Source organism: Tauraco erythrolophus, chromosome 24 (genome assembly GCF_009769465.1).
Source record: "Tauraco erythrolophus isolate bTauEry1 chromosome 24, bTauEry1.pri, whole genome shotgun sequence".
Classification (NCBI taxonomy): domain Eukaryota; kingdom Metazoa; phylum Chordata; class Aves; order Musophagiformes; family Musophagidae; genus Tauraco; species Tauraco erythrolophus.
The window spans coordinates 2,413,081-2,427,258 of record NC_141488.1 but is presented as its reverse complement, the minus strand read 5'-3'; the positions used below and the strand labels follow the sequence as shown (position 1 = coordinate 2,427,258).

At 53.5% G+C, this 14,178-nt stretch overlaps 1 protein-coding gene across 2 annotated transcripts; it reads right to left on the bottom strand.

Moving 5' to 3' along the window:
* Positions 1-1,030: 1,030 nt before the first annotated feature.
* On the bottom strand, positions 1,031-13,952 carry SNRNP40 (small nuclear ribonucleoprotein U5 subunit 40). 2 transcript variants are annotated; one of them, XM_086625948.1, is made up of 11 exons: positions 13,929-13,952; positions 13,731-13,844; positions 13,435-13,564; positions 11,927-12,020; positions 10,720-10,885; positions 10,119-10,241; positions 8,725-8,845; positions 7,737-7,819; positions 7,245-7,306; positions 3,368-3,471; positions 1,031-1,620 (listed from the first exon to the last, which is right to left on the bottom strand). In XM_086625948.1, the coding sequence occupies exons 1-11, from the start codon at positions 13,950-13,952 to the stop codon at positions 1,571-1,573; spliced, it is 1,071 nt and encodes a 356-aa protein (XP_086482074.1). In that variant the 3' UTR covers positions 1,031-1,570. The 2 variants fall into 2 exon arrangements, with proteins under 2 accessions (XP_086482074.1, XP_086482073.1); XM_086625947.1 differs by having other exon boundaries at positions 13,731-13,952.
* Positions 13,953-14,178: the final 226 nt, after the last annotated feature.

Below are 14,178 nucleotides of genomic sequence, written 5' to 3'. Positions count from 1 at the left end.
ACGGGCAGCTGCAGCCATCTGCTGACAGAAGGACACAGCACCAGGACAGGAACCATCCCAGGTGACACGGACCAGGGCCACTGCCACACACCCCAGGAGACATCACCGTGTCTCCCAGGGAGCATGCAACCATGTTTCCCTGCCTCCTTAAAAGGTGATGGGTCTGTTTTGGCTCCAAGCGTGCCATCCTCCAGCTTTTCTCTTCTGCCCACAGCAGAAAAGCAGGGCAAGACACCATCTCAAGGGGACCCTGCGCTTCTTCCCTTTTCACTGCACAAACCGTTCCCATTTCCCAGCTCTTAAACACCTGCAGGCTGCAGCAGATTCCTCCTGGTGAAACGCTGGCCACAGTTCCACAGCACCGCTGGGGTGGGAGCATCCCCTGTCCACGCTCCAACGTCCCAGCCCTTGGGCAGCCTCCTCTGGGATGGGGCAGAAGGTGAGAGGTGAGTAAAGCCTGATACAACTTGAACAAAAGGAGCAAACGAGGGGAAAAAAGGCCGGGGGGGAGGGAAAAGGATGAAAACTGAGGTGGACAAATTCAGAAGAGAAACGCAGCACGGACTCTTCATGGCAAGTTAAATAACATCAGACAACGACCTGTGGCACTGGGAACTCGCCTTGTGTGTTCTCACAAAGACCAGCCTCAGCAAAAAAACCGTCAGGGCAGCCCTCTGGCCTGAACTCTGGGGCTGGGGGGCAACAGTCAGGCAGGCAGGGGGTCCACAGCTGTAGGGTAAGATCTGGCAGAAGCTGAGGCAGGTCCCAGCAGTCAGCCACAGGTACGTGCAGTACGGATCTAACCTGCTCGAGGACCTGCCACCACCTCGGACCACGCTCCTGCCAGCGTTCAGGGAGAGGGGACACGCCGCCAGTCTGGTTCCTCTATGCTGAGCACTGAACACACTGTGCCTGTCACAGAAAACTCACTCCCTTCACATTTATTTATAGCAGGAGGTTGGATTTTACTCAAAACATGAAAATAGGATTCAGCAGTAACCCAATAATTATTTCAAGTGTGGTCATTTTTATTGCCATGAATAAAAAATAAAGCTGCTTTTCTGAAGCCAACATCTATGGTTTCCCCGGGTTATATATGAGTGAGGGCCTTGATTTAGCATTGTACGATAAAAAAGTAAAACAGAACAATAAATTCCATCCACACAGTTCTTGTAAAAAGCTATCTATTTCAGTTTTGACCGTATAAAAACAACAACAAGAGAAACTCGACAGGGAATATACAAGCCACATATGGAATTTAAACAAATGTTACCAATTTCAAGTGATCTGGGTAAGGGTTTAATAGTCGGTGGTACAGCCAAAATGAAAATCTTGTTCAATCCCAAATTTTCCTTCCTCCCCAAAGAAGAGGGAGTGGAAAAAAAAGCTGTACAGCGAGACCACGCAGACGTCACGGGCTGTGAGGGGGTGGCTTGTCTCAGCGAGCTGCTTCGACGTTTTTCCCACTGTCACAAGCGTGAGAGGGGCTGGCACCGGCGAGAAGGAAGCCAGTCCGACTCTGTAAACCAAGGAGCACGAGGGCACAAATCCCACCATTGCCTCGCTGGCTTCACTGGATCTCCCCCATATACAGTCTTTTGTCGCTGGACGCGGAGAGTACTGCGGGGCAGAGAGAGGAGGAGGAATATAAAAATCAACCACAACAGTTTGAGACTCGCACTAACGACACACCGTCTGAATCGAACTACTCGTTTCGCTTGCTGTAAGTGAGCTAAAAAGCCAAATTTCATTTGCTCCCCAAAAACACTTCATGGAATTACCACTCCGACACCTAATCGCCCGCTGTGCGCCGCGGCTGCCATTCCCCTGTCCCAAGGCAGCCGTGACGGCGTGCTGCCTGTAATTTCTAGGCATTAAAATGGTAAAGAGAGGGTATAAACACGCTGTGAACGCTCTGGAGCATCTTGACACGTTACTTTCATGGCAAGGAGCGTGCAGATTGCACTGCCATCAGGACTGCGTGCCACTAGAGGGCACAGGCTGGCCAGGAAAGCCTCGCCGAGGCTTGATTATTTTATCAGAACAGGCACAATGCAGCTGGCACCCAACTGCACCGTGTGCCACCAAACTGCCCGAACTCAGAAAAGGCTCTTCGGGGGATTCAAGACACAAGCGTCCAAAGAATGACCCAGCAGCACTGCTCTTGACGCTGACAAGAGTTTTCCTGGAGTTCAAGGGAGTTTTGGGGGATTTCTCCATGGACTCGCAGGCTGGTGTCTGTCATCTTGCCGTGCTCGGGGTCCCCGTGCCAACGAGTATCGCGGAGCGGGAGCAGCCATTCACAGGATTAACGCTCCCAGATGTGAACAGAAATCAATTGTGCTACTCACGTGCAACGCCCCGATTTTGATTTTGATTTTAAGCTGAGTGGCTGATTCACAAAGAGGAGCTCAGCAGAACACAACTGCCAACAACCCGCTCCAGATCAGGGAGGAGAGATCCTTCCGCTCTCCCAGCGCAGCCTCCCATCCGAAGGCAGGGCCATGAATAACCAGGGAACAAACCCATAACTCACTGCCCTGCTGCAGGGACTGCCATCCTCGGCACAACCCAGCTCTTGGCTTCACTTCGGGGTTGACTCTCGTCAGTTTTTGGCTGGAGCAACACGGTGACCTGGCCGATGGTGCCAGTGTTTCCATAGAAACAAAGAGCTCCCTGCTGTCCTGCCCAGGCCGCACGCTGTGCCAAGAAACTGACACGAAACTGGTCTCAGCCAATGCACGGTGGTTAAAATGGTTCTGCAAGAGCCACCAGGAGCATTGTCTCACCCAGCGCTGGTTTGTGGTGCCACGTGCTGGGCACCTCTAGAAAAGGGCCAAAACCCACTGCAGAAAGAGCCACCTTTGTGTCCTACAACTTTTGGGTGAGTGAAGAGACTCCAGGCTGGAGACACACTTTCAGGTGATCACTGTCCTCATGTGACCATCAAATGCGTGGTTAGATCCCTGATGTCCAAACTGAGGTACCCCAAAACCTTCTTGCACAGCCCTTGGGAAGTCTGGACAAGCCCTTGGCAGCAGCAGCCAAGCCACCACAGCTCATGGGCACCCACAGGTGACCACCAGCCCGGACCCCTAGCCACCCTGCTGCTGTATGGGTGCCCCCACCCAGGTGTCCACTTCAGCAGGACACAGAAGCAGAGTCTCCACGCGCAGCCCAGGACCCCTGGGCACACCCAGCTCACCTCCTATCTACAGGAGAGGAGCAAGGAGTAAGGTGCTACCCCTAAATCTCTCTGATACTTGGGACTCTGGGCCACGGGCAATTTTGAGGCTGTTTTCCAGATCAGCAGTTGGGCCAACCCTGAAACTATTTCCCCAGCTGACCTGAAGTGGGGAGGACTTACTTATGGGTTCCTCTGGATGGAAAGCCAGCTCGTTCACAGACCCGGCGTGGCCTGGCAGCTTGTACAAAATCCTCCTGGATGTGGTGTCCCACACGTAGACAAACCTACAAAAGAGTCATTATGAGCACTGGCATTTGAGAAGGGAAAGCAGCTGCCCCCCACCCCAACGGCTTCTTCCCGCAGCAGCTCCCCACCCGGCTGAAACAGATGCAGCTCTTAGTGAGGATCAACAAGGAGCTTCTCAGCAGCAAAACGCTGCGCTGCCAAATCCAGAAGGGCAGAGGCATGAGCAGGTAGGAGCTAACACGTCAGTTTGGTGCCAAAAGCCTCGCCGCTGTCACAGCACAGCAGCCCCGTTTCACCCCTCCTGGCACGGAGATGGATTTGAAAGGTGAGGCCGTGGAGACCCTCAGTACAGCGGCACCCCAGTGGGCTAAAGGAGCAAACCAGTGTTGGGAGTGGGGAGGAGGGTTCTCCCACTCGCAAATACCTGCCTGCAAGCCCGGCGGTCACCCTTGGACTGGGCTGGCTGGCAAGCAGTGAGGAGGAGCCCAAGTGCTCCCCCAGCCCCTGACAGTGTAACTCCCCCCAGCCAACATTGTACACGGATTTCTTCCTGCTGTGCCGCTAAAGTCATGATCCACTTCCCAGCATTTATCAGGGGGCCGATGGGATTGCGTCAAGCCCTTTGAGGAAGCTCCTGCAGGCCTTGCTGTGGGCTCCCACCATGGGCTGGGTCCTGCCTGAGCACCGAATCTTGGCTGAAGGGGCGTGCAGAAGCCGCCAGCATCCTTCAGGCAGGAGGTCAGAAAGAGACTGGTGGCACCAGGCACAGAGCAGCTTTCAGATTACTCTTATAAACGGCCTCAGAGTGGGGGAAACGGTGCCTTGCTGTAAGTCACACTGTACCCGAGGTCACTGCTTGTCGCCCGTGGGTGCCCGCTCCTGCCTGCACGGTGGGGTGGCCGCACACAGGCTCCACCAGGAAGCAGAGTGATGCTTTGGCTCTGGTTATGGCGACCACCCGGTGGGGTGAGTGAGGTTTTTTTAATCCATCAAAACAAGAAGAGCCCTGAGCAGCATCCTACAACCCGGGCAAGGCGCTGCTGCACTGCACCGGCACAGGAATGCTGCACCCCTCCTTCCCAAACACAACAGCCTCGCCACTTGAAATGGCATTTGTTACAAGGTTCACAGCTCGGAAAAAAAAAAATTGGTGGCTCAGGAAAGCTGCCAGTTCTGGATTACACTCGCCCTGCCTTCTTGTTTTCTCTCTAGGGAAGCGACTGGCAGCTCAAACGCAATCTGTCAGGGCAGGAAAGGGAAGTGGCAGGGCAGCAATGGGCCGGGTCTGGCATGAAGGGCAGCTCTGGGGCCCACCCGCCCCAGAGGCTTCACTGCGGTTATTTACGGGGCGCTGCAGAGGGTGAGGGCAGGGGGCACAGCCTGTAAAACACGTGTAGAAGCGATCTCCTGCGTTACGATCCTCCCAAGGAAGGTCGCTGCAAACGCCACTGCGCATCCCCATGTCGTGCTGCACAAATTCATAGAATCATGGAATCACCTGGTCAGAAGAGACCCTCGAGATCACCGAGTCCAACCGTTCACCCTGCACTGTCAGGGTCCCTAAATCATGCTCCTCAACACCAAATCCACACGGTTTTAAACACCTCCAGGGACGGGGACTCTACCACCTCCCTGGGCAGCCTGTTCCAACACTTCACAACCCTCTCCGTAAAGAAATTCTTCCTGATATCTGACCTAAATTCCCCCTGGTGTAACTTGAGGCCACTCCCTCTTGTCCTGTCATTCCTAACGTGGGAGAAGAGAGGGACCCCCATCTCGCTACAACTTCCTTTCAGCTAATTGTAGAGAGTGATAAAGTCCCCCCTGAGCCTCCTCTTCTCCAGACTGACCAGTCCCAGCTCCCTCAGCCACTCCTCATAGGACAAGTTCTCTAAACCCTTCACTAGTTTCGTTGTTCTTATTCAAATTCAATTTCGTTGCTCTTATTCTCAATTCCAAACGTGCTGGGCACCAACAGCCCTTCCATCAGCCCCACACGCAGCCCAAGCTCTGAACACCACGGCCAGACTCATGCAGTGCTACCAACAACAGGCTCCTCAGCTGCACTTGCTCCTTTCCATTTTTCAGGGCTTCGCAGACCGGATGAATAACAAGATTTGTTTTTACAACCAGCCTGCCTGTTAGTTGAATCAGAAGTGAACTTCTTTTCCCTCCAAAAAAGCACGGAATCATTTATAACATCCACTGGCGAGATAGAGAGGACACTGGATACCAATCCAGGGCAGACCTGCCTTGTTAGGAGCGTTCCTTTTCAGGCTGCTGCTATTCTTTGACTTACTTTCACTGAACACATAAAAGGGAAAAATTCAAGCCTGCAACTGAAGTCATGAATGTTACTTAAAGCAGTGTTTCTTCAAGCACAACTATTTTATCTAGCAGGCAAGAATTGTACTGAATGCTTTCTCAAAGCACTCTGCTGCTGTGGTTTTAATTTGGTTATTGCAAAGCAGGCAAGTACTTGGACTATTTGATTTTACTGTAACCCTTCTGAAGGGCTCAACGGCAAAAGAAATATTCAGGGAATTGTCCCTCCGACATACACGCACACATTCCCCATGATGCAGAAGGACAGAGTAATCATTGGGGAACCGTTTTGTACTCAAAAAAATTAAATGTTTGTTTAATCTTGCTTTGCTTTCCCAGCAGATACCCCTTCTCAAAAAAACCCCAAACATATTTAAAAGCTCAGAGATAGCAGAAAGATTTGAGCAGCTTTGCCTAACCTGCCCTGGCACCTGGCTGCTGCTCTTCCCCATGAGTATCCCAGCAAAGATGCTGTCAGACCAGAGCTTCCTCAGCACCTGCAGAACTAACCTAATGGCTCAAGACTCCCAACCCCCCTTTGGAGCAGCCCCAGCCACACACAGGCGTTCCTCCACCACGTGCAACCACCATTACTGCCCAGCAGGACTGGAGAGGAGAGTCACATCCCAGGCACTTGCTGTGACAGCTGGCCCTGCTATATCTGGGCAGTAAGAGCTAGCGTTCTCTCTATCCCCTATCAGAAACTCATTAATCTGCTGATTAGCACTGCTCCATGCCCTGGACTCTGGCCTGCAGCAATTCCTGTCTCCATGTCACTGAGAGTGTGTCTGGATTTGCTCCAGTGGAGGTTGGTATCCTTCACGGTGACCTTCAGTGTCTGGCGTGGACTCTCTGCTGGCTTCCTCCCTCTACCCATTTTACTCCTCAGTGGCCTTAGTTTATAGAATATCTCATTTAAAAGTCCAAATGGTGCTAATTCAGTCAGATTTTTATTTCTTCTTACTCATTAATTAAAGCAAGGATCAAGAATGATCCTTGAAACACCACTGGTGCCTCCTGGAAGCCACCACACAGCAATTTAACTGGTATTTGTGGTCCTCATCAGCATAACCCCTCACTACACATACCTCCCCAGGCTCCCTGCTTCTCAAAGACTCTCATAAGCACCTGCTGATATGACTGCACGGACTTAGTCCACCAACAACCATGGCCCTGTCATCTGCTGGTCCTAGTGTTGGATCCTGTGGTTGAACACCAGCACTGACGCAGACCTCTAGTCAGATTTGGCAATACTACTACTCTTTTACAACTACACGGTGCTTCTCCACTGACACAAACGCAATATAAAGACATGGCCATTGTAGTCAGGGCAGACAGTGCTCACAGAAGGGGGCTGTTCAGGTCTTCACACCTCCACGCACAACTTAGTCTTCAGATCCATTTCAGACACGATCCAGCTTGTTCCAGGAGGACTCGCAAAACTGTCTGGGAGCGACAGTAACAGGGAAAGGCAGTGGGAACTCACCTGTCAGCCGATCCTCCTGCGATTTTACTCCCATCCGGGGACCAAGAGCACCTCAGAAGATTCTAAAAAAAAAAAAAAACAAACTTGCACAGATCTACTTCTGAAGAAAGATTTAGCTTTCCCCTTCTACTTGAATTAAAATCACCATGAGACTTTAAATATCATGAGCACCACTTTAATGGTCTCCCTTTAGAAGACGAGATGGTAATTACAGATTTTATTTTATTGCTGGAAACATCCAGTGCCTTGTTATTTTACACAAAGTAGAGAGTAAATGTAGAAAATGCTTAATTTACAGCTAATTATAGCTGAACCGAGCAAAGAATCTTGTTACTGCGGCTTTAATTGGAATCCCACTTTGTGCATTCATCTTTCTTTGAGTTCTTATTACAGGCTTTCTGGTTTAAACTTGAATTTAAAAAACAATTTACAGAGAAGTTAATAGCAGCAGCATTTTACAAGCAATCACGTTTCGGTCTGCAGTACACCCACCTTTTCAAAATTATGCACATTCCCCTGGAAGATCTTCACACATCTCTCTTTAGGGGCAAATGGCCGCACGTCCCAGATGCGAACTGCAACAGAGAACTGGCAGTAAGGAGCTGAAGAGACAGGTTGCCCAGAGAAGTTGTGGCTGCCCCATCCCTGGAAGTGTTCAAGGCCAGGTTGGATGGGGCTTTGGGCGACCTGGTGTAGTGGAAGGTGTCCCTGCCCATGGCAGGGGGATTGGGACTGAATGAAGGTCCCTTCCAACCCAAACCATTCCATGATTCTATGATTCTAAGATGGCAGAGGCTCTTGGGCAAGGTCAGCTTCTGGAAACCTTCCTTCTCCTCAGACATGCTGCAAATAAGCAAGGACCTGGTCACACTCCTTGTTCTCTTCATGCCTAAGTTTCCTCAGATGGAAAAGGAAAGCAGCTTTCCCTTGCGGAAAGCTTTGACGTGAAAGGTCAAACGCAGAAATTTGTAATTACACCAAGACCGCTGCCAACAGGAGGGGAAAAACCCAAAACAACTCTTACACAACCGAGCCACCATTTCGTCACACAAGCATTTGCTTTACTCTAACACACTCCATGATCACGCTTCTCATCAGACCAGCTTCGCTGAGCACCCCCGCGCAGGAGACAGGCAGTTTGGGAGCTGGGCTGTCATTCCCTGCCGCAGGGACACAGCCAGAGCACCCTGGCGAGAGCCAGACTGTCTGTTCAACCAACGTGTGCCACAGCCCGTGCCCTCGCTGCCCCTCGGGAGATGTGACAAACCCTTCTGATGCAGCTGCTCCCTCCCTGCAAAGGACGCGACTGTCACTGGTGTAACAACGAGAATTCCAGCTTTATCTCTGGAGCCAAACCCCCGTCAGCCCATCCCCACATCTGGCTCTTGGGTTTCTGTTTCTTGTGTGCCGTGAGGCCACGCAAAGCTGGCGCTAAGAGAGCAGTGCCCACAGCCATGCCCTCCCATCAGGCAGGACGTACCTGTGTTGTCCATGGCGTTGGAGAGCAGGTAGGAGCCCTCGGAACTCAGGCTGAGGCCTGTCACCGAGTCTGCGTGTCCCCTCATGGTGTAAGTGAGCTTGTTCTGGCGAAGGTCCCACACCTGTCAGACACAACATTGTGGGTTAAGGAAAAAGACAGCCAAGACTGTTGGAACTGCTGCTTCCAAAGTGTTTCCCAGAGGTACTGATCAGTCAGCTGATGACATCGGCTTCCATTTCAGCTGATGTGGTCTGAATGGCTAAAATAAGATGTTAGAATTTTATGTGTGTTGTAGGAATCTGCCCCTTAGAAGACTTAGAATCATAGAATCACAGACTGGTTTGGGTTGGAAGGGAACTCAAAGATCATCCAGTTCCAACCCCCCTGCTATGGGCAGGGACACCCTCCACTACGCCAGGTTGCTCAAAGCCTCATCCAACCTGGCCTTGAACACTTCCAGGGATGGGGCAGCTACAGCTTCTCTGGGCAACCTGTTCCAGTGCCTCACCACCCTCATGGTGAAGAATTTCTTCCTTAGATCTCATCGAAATCTCCCCTCTTTCAGTTTAAAGCCATTGCCCCTTGTCCTGTCACTCCACGCCCTTGTGAAAAGTCTCTCTCCAGCTTTCCTGTAGGTCCCCTTCAAGTACTGGAAGGCTGCTACTTCTTACCCAACATGTTCATCCACGAAGGAGTCAAACATCAGCAGCCCCATGCATGCAGGAATCCCTCTCTATCTGGCTATAGCTCCCAAATTCCACCAACTAATAGCACAGAGCATCAATCGTCCGATCCCCAAAATTTCATGCTGCTCTTTTCCAAAGAGTTATTGCCTTTCACAGAACAGTGGGAACAGCGTTACCCACACCTAGGTAACGCTGGAGCCCGCGGCTAAAATGACAGTGGGACAGACTGAGCTGCAGAGGTGTCAGGAGAATCTGTTACCAGCTGAATGAAACATTGAGCTCCCTCTTAAAGAACTTTCCACATTAGCAGGTGACAAAGAAAGTCACAAACTAGAGCAGAGGGCAGAGAGCGCGGATGCGTCACCACATGTTCTTAGGTTTACCACATATAGAGCCCGTGGGACGGGCACAGGCTGCCAGAACAGCCAGCATGCCGTGTCGGCTCCAGCGGGTGACAGCAGTGCTGGGACACCTGGCCAGGAATGCCAGGGCTGCCCAGGCTGTCACATGGCAAACAGCCCCGGAGCAACTCCCTCCGAGTTACTGGCTCTATGTCAACAGTGAGGTCAGACACGGCAGCCCGCGTGGTTCTTGCAGCTGCAAAACCCACCAGCAGGCTCCCACACTTCTCTCTGGTCAACGGGAGGTGTGGCGGGATGGGAAAAGTGTGCGTGGTCGGAAATGCACGCGAGGATGCAGGCGTCCTACCTTAATATCGTTGTCGATGCCTCCGGAAATGATCTGATCGCTGGTGTCATTGAACGTCACCGCCAACACCTGGTACGTGTTCTGAAACGTCTGCACAGCAGCTTTCTTCCTGATATCCCACAGCTGAAAAGACAGGGAAGCTGTGAAAGTTGCACATAGATATTGAACGACTAAATTACAGGAAGTTGCACAGATACTTGGCAGAGACTCCTGAAATTCCCTCTCCGAGATCTCTCTAAAAAATACAGCAAATTCTGGTATGATCAGAGCGCAGGAATGCGGGCAGAGAAGGGACTCAGTGGGCGAGATTCGTTAACAGCTTGCCTTTCTCAGGCTTTGTTCATGCAGTTCAGTAGGAAAAGTACAACTGAGCAGATGAATCTTCTTAATCCCTCCCCCCTGCCAAAGAACTACAGGAAAAAAAGAGCAGTCAGATTTTATTTTGAATTTTGTATTTCTGAAATCAAAGTTATTCGATAATGAAATCGTTAAGAGTAACGAAAGGCTGACTTTAGCCTGCTTAAATGGGAAGACCCCCCACTATTCCTTCAAAGATCCAACCTTGCTTCCATCCCAGACTCTCCTTCCACAGCACACTGACCTTCACCGTCCCATCGTCGCTGCCCGTGCAGACGAGCTGGGGGCCTCGCCTCGCTGGGTAGCAGGAGTTCACAAACGATGTGTGGCCCTTCAGCCTCTTCACCCTCTCTCCAGTCTCACTGTCCCACACAGCCACGGTTTTGTCGGTGGACGCCGAGAAGAGCATGCTGCGGAGAGGGATCACTGTGAGGCTCTCCATTCCACAAACATTTCTCCCATCCCACCTTTTCTACTCCCAAGTCCTGCAATCAAAGCTTGAAATATTCAGTGGGAATGTGTCACGGAGCAGAATCTCCTCCGTATGGCAAGGCAAAGGTGGAACTTCAGAGGAGGCTGACTGACAGTGGGGCTGCACTGGAGGCATTCCTATTAAACCCCATTTCTAGATACATATAGATTGGTTTTCCACCTCCTCAAACACTATCTGGGAAGAACACAGGAGAAAAAACTCAGTGGCAATAGCTCGGAACAGCCTTTTAAATTAACAAATATCTCCTTTGCTTTCTTTCCTTTCCCAGTCTGTCCCAGATAGAATCACCGAATGGTTTGGGTTGGAAGGGACCTCAAAGATCATCCCGTTCCAACCCCCTGCCATGGGCAGGGACGCCTTCCACTACACCAGGTTGCTCAAAGCCTCATCCAACCTGGCCTTGAACACTTCCAGGGATGGGGCAGCCACAACTTCTCTGGGCAACCTGCTCCAGTGCCTCGCCACCCTCAGATGGAAGAATTTCTACCTCAGATCCCATCGAAATCTCCCCTCTTTCAGTTTAAAGCCATTGCCTCTTGTCCTGTCACTACACGCCCTTGTCCAAAACCCCTCTCCAGCTTTCCTGTAGGCCCCCTTTAAGTACTGGAAGGTCTCCCCGGAGCCTTCTCTTCTCCAGGCTCAACAACCCCAACTCCCTCAGCCTGTTTTCAGCCTGATTGCCCCGACCCACGTGCAGGACCTTGCACTGGTTGAACTTCATGATGACCGACACCAACTCTCCTCTGTTCCTCAAGACCGAAATCAAAGGCACTGGCGGGTCACAGGTGATTCCAGAAGCTTTGTTCAACCTCAAGAAGGCACCGCTCCTTACCTGGGAAAGCCACGCTACAAGTGATCGCTGTGTGGGGACTAAGCAGGGGCAACAAGAAGGCTCTCCGAGGGACTGTGGAAAACACCTTCCTTCAGGAAGAGCCGGGCCCATCCGCACATCACTCACCTGCCGTCTGTGTTGTAGTGCAGCTCCATGACCGCCCCGCTGTGCCCCTTCAGCGTGGCGTAGTTGTCACAGTCCCCGTAGACGTTCCACAGCACTGGGGGAAAGGACGAGAGGTAAGTGCAGGAAATACCTCCCTGCTGCACACGGAGCTGCTCTGCAGGAGCTCAGCAGAACGAACGAGGCGCCATCGCTGCTACCATTGCCAAGCCGGGATGATGTGCAGCAATGAAAGCATCGTGTGAGCCCCGGCAGGACAGACAGCCGATTGGAGCTGCTGTACGGTTTCAGATCAAGCTGAACTGATCAAGAAAAGTAAGGATCTTCACCTCAGGAAGTGAAAGAATTAAAAACTGTGTTTCTGCAGACTGCTGCAGTCAAAGACGGACCAACAGTAACCTGCATGAGGGACCTGGGAACACAGGGCTGTGACCAGCGAGGTGTGATACCAGCCCCATCTAAGGAAGGGCCTACACCAGCAGGACAGTGACCTGCCAGAGAACTGGCAAGAAGATTCTTGCTCCCCTCCTAGTGAAGCACTTCACGCTCAGGACACAGCAAGGTGAAGGCTGAGATGCTGGAGGGAAGGGATGCCATCCAGAGGGACCTGGACAGGCTAGAGAGGTGGGCCTGTGAGAACCTCATCAAGTTCAACAAGGCCAAGTGCAAGGTCCTGCATGTGGGTCAGGGCAATCCCAAGCACACGCACAGGCTGGGCAGAGAATGGATGGAGAGCAGCCCTGAGGAGAAGGACTTGGGGGTGTTGGGTGATGAGAAGCTCAACATGAGCCGGCACCGTGCGCTGGCAGCCCAGAAAGCCAACCATGTCCTGGGCTGCATCCAAAGCAGCGTGGGCAGCAGGCCGAGGGAGGGGATTCTGCCCCTCTGCTCTGCTCTCCTGAGACCCCCCCTGCAGTGCTGCGTTCAGCTCTGGAGTCCCCAACACAAGAAGGACATGGAGCTGTTGGAGCGGGTTCAGAGGAGGCCACGGAGATGATGCGAGGGCTGGAGCACCTCTGCTCTGGAGACAGGCTGAGAGAGTTGGGGCTGTTCAGCCTGGAGAAGAGAAGGTTCCAGGGAGACCTTCCAGCAGCCTTCCAGTATCTAAAGGGGCTACAGGAAAGCTGGAGAGGGGCTTTGGACAAGGGCATGGAGTGACAGGACACGGGGCAATGGCTTTAAACTGAAAGAGGGGAGATTTCGATGAGATCTAAGGAAGAAATTCTTCCCTCTGAGGGTGGTGAGGCACAGGACCAGGTTGCCCAGAGAGGCTGTGGCTGCCCCATCCCTGGAAGTGTTCCAGGCCAAGTTGGATGAGGCTTTGAGCAACCTGGTGTAGTGGAAGCTGTCCCTGCCCATGGCAGGGGGGTTGGAACTGGATGATCTCTGAGGTCCCTTCCAACCCAAACCAGTTTGTGATTCTATAAAACCCGTCACAACACAACGGCCTGAAATCCCGTGAACCCCAGCCCCGTGCAGCGCTGGCTGGGCCAGCAGTGCCCGGTACTCACGGATGAGCCTGTCGAAGCCGGCCGAGGCGAGGGTGTTGCCGTTGGGGTGGAATTTGCAGCAGTACACCTCTCCTTCGTGCCCCGAGAGCAGCATGATGGGGGCCTGCAGCGAGGAGCAGCGCGGCGGGCCCTGCGGGGGAGAAGCAGGGTGAGGGCTGAGGGGCCGCCATGGCGGGAACACGGCGCGCCCCGACCCGCACTCCTCCTCTCCTCACGGGCCGCCTTCTCCCTACCAACCCCCTCACGGGCCCCCCCCGGCCCCGCCACCCCCTCACGGCGCTCCGCTCCCCGCGTACCGCCTGCAGCAGCGCCCCGGGGGGCGGCTGCCCGCCCGCGCCCGCGCCCGCCGCGCCCGGCGCCTCATGGCGGGGCCGCTTGGCCGCCACGGGCACGAGCGGGAGATCGGGACCGGGCGCGGCGGCGCCGGGCGCGGCCGCGGGGCCGGTGCCGGGAGCGGGAGCGGGGCCGGGGCCGCCGCCGCCGCCACCCGGGACCTTCCGCTTCTGCTGCTCGATCATGGCCGCCAGCCGCGCGCGCGCGCGCGCGCCCCCCACCGCCCTCCTGCTCCCCCATTGGTCGGCCGAGCCGCGTCCTTCCGCGCCGATTGGCGGAGAGCGGCCGGATGACCCGCCCACGCCGCTCTACTTCCGGCGCGCGGAGGACGAAAGCGAGACGCCGCGTTCCGACAGGCGCTCTCCGCGCCGATTGGCTGCCGGGAGAGTGGGGGCCCAACACGGGTAACGC

Coding starts and splice junctions, on each gene's coding strand:
- SNRNP40 (XM_086625947.1), bottom strand. CDS start 13,952: ATGATCGAGCAGCAGAAGCGGAAGGTCCCGGGTGGCGGCGGCGGCGGC. Junction 12,021..13,434: donor CGGCTTCGACAGGCTCATCC/GTGAGTACCGGG, acceptor CCTTTCCCCCAG/TGCTGTGGAACGTCTACGGG. Junction 10,886..11,926: donor CACTACAACACAGACGGCAG/GTGAGTGATGTG, acceptor CCCTCTCCGCAG/CATGCTCTTCTCGGCGTCCA.